Below are 6,904 nucleotides of genomic sequence, written 5' to 3' on the forward strand. Positions count from 1 at the left end.
GCAGTAGCGCATGTGTTAATTTACATATTTTATAAATCATTTACACATTTACTACAGGAAAAAGTGAATATCATACAATATTTTTATTTCACTTTCAGCAATGAAAAATACTAGGTAATTATTCAGGCGACACGACACACTCAGCACCGGCAAGGTGGAGCTGCTTCTAGTTCAATATTTACCTAAGGAATTCATTCACCTGAGGAGAACAGGATATCAGTCCGGACTTTCAGATTTCAAGGTGTCCCCTCGAGGAATGTACATTGCTTTACTTCTAGAAAGGAAAATCTGCTAGGCTATGTCTGACATTGTGCATTATTGTTATTTTATTGGTGTGTAGGCCTATAATTTATACCGTCTGCGTGTTTTCGACAGTTTTTTAATCAAGATCAAGTGTGTTATTCAGAATGCAACGTTGAAGTTTCGCTTCTACTGTACAACTAGCATTGCTTTGATGAACACCTGGACTATGGGGCTTCACAGGGTGGATACGTGTGTCCTGCTGATTCATCTAAGTTTGCAGGTAGGCTAACTGCAAATTAGTGTGCTGTACTAGGTCAGTCATACTTACAATTCTCATACTGATACTATCCTATTTTGCTGGCTTTATGTATAGGTCGTCTGGAGTTGGGATAAAGTGGTCTTCCTGAACCCACCCGATGAGCCTGTATCAGGGTACCCATTAAGAGTGTCATACTCCTGTGATAAACCAATGTTGGTCCAGCTTGAATGTATCGTCTCCTTTGACACTGGAAAAACATCCACGGTCCTCCAGAGAAACTGGAACTGTGAACCAGGCCCAACTAGGGTACACACTCTGATCCTACGGCTGCCTGACTGGCTGGTGTACCAGCCTGACTGGGCTGTTCCAGTCTCTCCGTGGGTCCACAGTGCCATGCTGCGGGCTTCTCTCAGAGACTATGGATCAACGTTTAGCCATGGGACCTCCTTGGCGCAGCGGGCTGTAGCTGTCCTGCAGACCAACCCTCCCCTCAGCCGGCCCCTGAAGCAGCACAGGCTCTGTCCTGACTGGAGAGTACAGATGCTGAACAAAACCACCGCCATGCCAAAGTGTCCGTCTGAACAAGGTAATGTAGATTTAGGTTTTGGTTGTAGCAGAAAATGTTGTATTCTTATCAGATATAGAACTGATACCCCCAACCCATCAAACAATATCCCACACAGTGACGGCCCATTTGCTGTCCTCAATCTACGCCTCAGCTGGAGAGAAATATGGGGTTATGAGGACATTACAGCCTTACAGCAGTGAGGTTCTGGAGCACCTGCGTCTCAAGGCGGTCTCCTTCCCATGGTACTGTAGGTCATCCATGTCTGAGCTCTCAGCAGCTCTGGGTTTGTGTTGGTCATATGCACCCACTGGAGAGAACAATATTGATGTTTTCCCTCGTTTCCAGGTGTGCACTGTCCATGTGGGTGTTCCTGACCCAGTATTGCCAGCAGAGATACTGTGGAATGCTTTATCACATAGACTCTAGCAGTGACTATGCCACACCTACACTTTTCCTCACCAATACAGGTATAGGCACAGTTTTTGCTTGAATGCAGGTGCAAAGTAAGTCATTATTTTGGTTCCAGAGCTGTGATGCAATGTGTACTGGATGCCCCACCCCTCTCTGCCTGCAGGCAAGGTACACATCCAGATGCATGGAGGCTCTGCGGTGTCCTCTGCCTTCCTGTGTACCTTCCAGGTGCCTCTGGGCCAGTGGTGTCGCCTTAGCATGGAACTGCGTGGAAGAAAGGTACATGTTCAACCGAACAGCAGTAATGTAACTGAACACTGCTCTGTAACAGTAATGTAACTGAACACTGCTCTGGAGCAGTACTGTAACTGAACACTGCTATGTAGCAGTATTATAACTGAACACTACTCTGGAGTAGGTATGTAACTGAACACTGCTCTGAATTAGAATTTTAACTGTTTTCAATGCGTTTTAGGTTGATGTCACCATGGTGTGTCTGGATGGAGAACACAAATCGGTTTATTTTGCACAACACATGTAAGAATCTGACATTCTGTAATGTAGTTATGAACGCCAAAATGTCTTTCTCCATCATTTGCGAAAATGATTACTTCCTCAGATTCACCCATCATGTGGAGCTGGATGATACAGATGGCTATGTTGTGATTGGTGGAAGCCAGTATGTGAACGGTATCAAGGGTTATTATGGGCCCATGGTGTACTATCGCAATCAAATTCCTCCACTGACCACGGTAAGAGGTCTAGAGATGTCTGTGCAGAGATCCATGATTCATGTGCACTTGAACATAACTTCACATCTGAGCTCCTGTGTGGTCCACAGTCTGAAGAAGTACTTGTTCCAGGATCGATCATTAAAACAAATTTGACGGGATGGCTGCAGTCTTGTCACAATCTTCAGTCAGAGCTACAAGTCAAAACTAGTCAATATCTACAGGAAAAGAGGAGAATAGAGTCAGGTAAATACCTTAGTTATCCACTAGATGTCGCTGTTACCCAAAGGAATGTAAAATGTGGAGTTGCACAGCACAATCTAATCAGAAACCAGTTCTTCTCCAGAGATCTGTATCGGGGCTTTTTGCCAGTGGAGATTGAGACTTCCCCGGCCAGTGCCTCAGTGTGTAAGCTGGGAACACCCAAGCGTCCCTCGAAGACGCCATGCTCTGCAGCTGTCAACGTCACTAGCCTCCAAACACGGTAAGATAAGGACAAAACAATGGGTTCTGCAGCTAGTTCTTCCCAGGCTGCAGGTTAGTGAGCTCTGATGTTCTGCAGGCGGTGGTGAGGTAGACCTGGTGGCGGTGGGCCAAGCCCTGTACTCCCTGTCTGTGCGTCTGCTGGACCAGGGCAGGAATACTGGGGTGGTGGGTAAGATCTTGCCCCTACTGCTGCAAGCAGGCTGTCTGGGGAACAACCAAGCTCTGCATATGGCCTCCGTGATCTACAGAAGCGGCCTGGGAGTTTCCCTGCAGCCGGACAAGGTGCGCGTGCGTGTATGGTGTTTAGTCATAACACACAAGGAAGTTGTTTCTCTATTCACTGCCTCTGATGGGAACCTGACTGAATGTCTCCCTCTAGGCTTTGCAGTTGTCTCTGGTGGGAGCCCAGAGAAACAGCAGACTGGCACTGCTTCACTTAGGCCACCTGTACTACCTGGGTGAGTCTGGTATCACCCCAGACCTTGACCTGGCCTATGCCTACTACTCCCACATCGCCAAGAAGACATCCTCAGACCGGCTCAACCCCTCACCCCAGCAGGTATGTCCTGGGACCGAGGTCTAGCGGACCGGTCTCAGATCTTACTCTCTGTCACGTGAACAACTTCGATCTGTTGTCTCTCTGCAGACCTATGTAGAGTCTGTTTACCTGAACAACGAGGAGGTGCTGAGGCTTCAGACCAATGAAAACCACGACCTGTTCCACTGGTTAAAACTCCAGGCTCGTAACGGAGCAGCAGACGCAGAGGTAGACTTGACTCCCAGACTTTGCGTTCACCATGTTTTTTCACGAACAAACAAATCATGTTTTCAAATGTGCAAATGTAATGTTCATTACTAGGGTCTCTTTCAGATGATAGTAGTTTTACAAGCAGAGTCAGAGTGATGTGGTGATCTGTCTACAATCCCTCATGTCCTGCAGCAAACAGTGGCCCGCATGCTGTTCTGGGGTCAGCAGGGGGTCTCTCCTGACATCCACACTGCTGTCAGACACTATGAGAGGGGGGCTGTCCGCCTGGAGGACCCTACATCCATGTATGACTACGCCATTGTGCTGCTCCTGGTCAGGGTTCACTCTCACATCCACAGTCACTTGCTGATCTGCAGTTACAAACTAAAGCCTGTGATGACGGTCCCTTCTTCACTCTCAGGGACATGGCGTCCAGAAGGACATCCCACGGGCTGTGAAGTTCCTGAAGAAATCAGCCGAGCAGGTAGCGTTCCAAACGGGACATGATATCCTGTTTCTTAATCTATCGCCCCGCTCTTAATCGACATCCGTATCACCAAAGTAACGGCAGCATGTCTGAACATTTACATTACATTTACATTTAGACATTTAGCAGACGCACTTATCCAGAGCATACAGGGACAGGGACATTCTCCCAGAGGCAAGTAGGGTAAAGTGCCTTGCCCAAGGACACAACGTCATTTTGCACGGCCGGGAATCGAACCAACAACCTTCGGATTAATAGCCCTTGTGGAAGAAATTGGGATTTCCTGTGAGCTTACATTAATCACTAATCAATACCACACCCTACTCCCTAACCACTCAGCCATCTGACCCCCATGAACGTAACACTCTGTCTCCCAGGGCTTTACCCCAGCCCTCAACGCCCTGGGCTGGTACTATGAGCGCTTCGAGAAGGAATACGAGCTGGCGGTGCAGCTGTGGGAGCAGGCGGACGCCCAGGGCAGCCCGGACGCAGCCATGAACCTGGGAGTCATGTACGCCCTAGGTCTCTACCCTGGCAAGCCTGCAGACCAGGTCAGACACGAATAGACTGAATTGGCACCTACTGAACACTGCCACAGTAGAACCTCTTGGACATCTACACACACACCCCCGTCCAGTCACCTTTCATAAGTCATGCTTTGCCTGTTGCTCCAGTTCAAGGCGTACCAGTACTACCAGAAGTCTGCCCAGAGGGGCCATGTGGACGGGGCCATCCAGCTGGCGGACGCCTGGACAATGGGGCTCCGTGGACATGTCCAGAGACGTCCTGCAAATGCGGTGCTGTGAGCATCTTAGGAATACGGTTTTGTTCTTATTTTGTAGAATAGTAAAGAGGAGATGTTTATGGCCTACCAACACTATGACTGAAGCTTAGCTGAGTCTGTCTGTTTGTCGGCGCTCTGATGTACACAGTTAAACCTCAGGTTTGTTTATATTCAGATTGGCCTTAGCTTTCTATCTATCTATTTGATTTGTTTGTTTTTTTCACAGGTGGGCCAAGTGGGCAGCAGAGCACAATGGGTACCTGGGCATGAACCTAAGAAAGGCCTTGAACTCATATTTCAAAGGAAACATGTAACTATCTTGTACAAAAAATAATTAATAATATAATAATAATTAATTCTGATCCTGAATGTTTGGGATTTTTTGGCATGTTCATAATATATTGTTCTCGTCCACAGGTTAATGTCTTTCTTGTATTACCTGATGGTAGCGGAGTCAGGATATGCTGCTGCTCAGTTTAATGCAGCGTACCTTTGTGAACACAACACTGTGAGTGTAGCTTGCTCAAATGTAAAATATATTTGGACCAGCGATATGCATTTCAGGATATGACTATCAACGAAGGCCAACTGTAACCAATGTCTACCTATAGGGAGGCTTCCTGTCCCCTGCTTATGCGGCCCAGTGCATGAGGAGATACTACAACCTCACCATCCGCTGTCAAGACCCAGATCCTTACGGTGTCTATGCCACTTACCTCCTCTCTACCCACTGATATGTATAGGTCTTGGGTGAGTTGTCAACGGTGTTCTTTCGTTCCAGCCCTGATCAGAATGGGAGACCTGCTGTCTGAAGGTCACGAAGGCAGACGCGATGTGGCGGCTGCGGCAGACATGTATAAACAGGCGGCGCTCAGGGGCGACCCACAGGTGAGGCAGCTGAGGTCGTCCCGCTGAGAGAGATGTGATGGACCTGAGTCGAATGTCCTACACTGCTACTGGTTTGATGTTTAATGTTTGGAGTGTGTGTCTCTGTCCTGCCACAGGGATGGTACAGCCTTGGTCTGCTTGTTCAAGCAGAGCAGAAGGTACCTTTACCTGTGCTGGCTCAGCTGGGGCTGGCTGAGCTCTACGTGGCAGATAGCAGTGTGCTGATGTCCGTTCTCTACCACAGGTCTGTATGCCAACTATGTGGACAGACCATCTCAACAGTCACACTCACAGCTGATGTTAGTCCTGGTCACGCTCTAGCTATACCTGAAGAACTATACTGAGTTGGTGTTTCTTGTTGTCCTGTCTGAAGATGCAGAGACTCCAATGGCACTGCTGACTCTTACTTGCCTTGTAGCCTGGCTCTCTTCAGCGCCTACATGCAGTCCCTCCAGAGGGACTGCAGAGAGACTTTTACGGTTTGTTACTCTCATTTCTGAACATGTGCTGTGTTCAAATGTACAGTATTTACTGTATAATAATGGTGTTTTGTCCATGTGTAGTTGACTGGTTCAGTGGCCTTAGCTGTGGTAGCTCCGCCCATTCTACTTCTCTTCCTGCGGATCCTCCGGGGGCGTGGCTCCTTGCATCTATAGGGGAGCCTAGCAGCCAATCAGCTACACCGTCTCAGCTGGCATTTGAGTCTATCAGCAAATTGAAGAGAACGACTGCTGCATCAGAAGCAGCACTCTAGAATCATAACTGACGATGAAGTTGGGAAGAAGTTTTTTCATTTTTCTTAAGCAGATGGAATGTTATTTTGAGGTTTTAAATATCATAATTTGACTTCAAATTGTATGTGTTTTTCTAAGTCAAAAATGCTTTTACAAAACATAATAAATACATTTTCACTCTACAAATGAGCAGTGCATCATTAAATCTGAGGGTGCTGTACATACTGTAAATCCTCAGCAGTCTGTAGGGGGCAAGTGACTGTAAAATGTTACCAGGATTTAACAATATTTAACTGCAATATTTCACAATAAATCATCGTATTATAACTTTACAGGCTTTAACTGCAATAATCCCAAAATCATGTTGTAATGTAGAATTTACTGTGAAATCAATGTAGACAGTAAGTTACTGTGAAAGAAACGATACTGGGATTTCACAGCATTTTGTTGGGTTATTTCACAGTAAAATACTCTTTTCAAATCATCCTTTGAGATAACCCAGTACATTACTGTAAAACTTGAATTGCACTTGAACTGCGCTGCATTGTGGGATCAAGAAGAGACA

General features: G+C 46.9%; 1 protein-coding gene across 1 annotated transcript; it reads left to right on the plus strand.

The window, feature by feature from the left end:
- The first annotated feature begins 287 nt into the window (after positions 1-287).
- On the plus strand, positions 288-6,518 carry si:dkey-24p1.6 (protein sel-1 homolog 3). Its single transcript, XM_067245627.1, has 23 exons — positions 288-523; positions 617-1,088; positions 1,186-1,312; positions 1,416-1,537; positions 1,645-1,760; positions 1,957-2,018; positions 2,101-2,233; positions 2,323-2,458; positions 2,559-2,696; positions 2,775-2,980; positions 3,078-3,257; positions 3,345-3,464; positions 3,639-3,779; positions 3,868-3,930; positions 4,311-4,484; positions 4,608-4,735; positions 4,944-5,027; positions 5,135-5,225; positions 5,329-5,416; positions 5,499-5,605; positions 5,722-5,849; positions 5,979-6,084; positions 6,169-6,518. Exons 1-23 carry the CDS (start codon positions 455-457, stop codon positions 6,259-6,261), a joined length of 3,084 nt encoding a protein of 1,027 aa, XP_067101728.1. The 5' UTR covers positions 288-454; the 3' UTR covers positions 6,262-6,518.
- The last annotated feature ends 386 nt before the right edge of the window (positions 6,519-6,904 follow it).

This window comes from Osmerus mordax, chromosome 11 (assembly GCF_038355195.1).
Source record: "Osmerus mordax isolate fOsmMor3 chromosome 11, fOsmMor3.pri, whole genome shotgun sequence".
NCBI lineage: Eukaryota > Metazoa > Chordata > Actinopteri > Osmeriformes > Osmeridae > Osmerus > Osmerus mordax.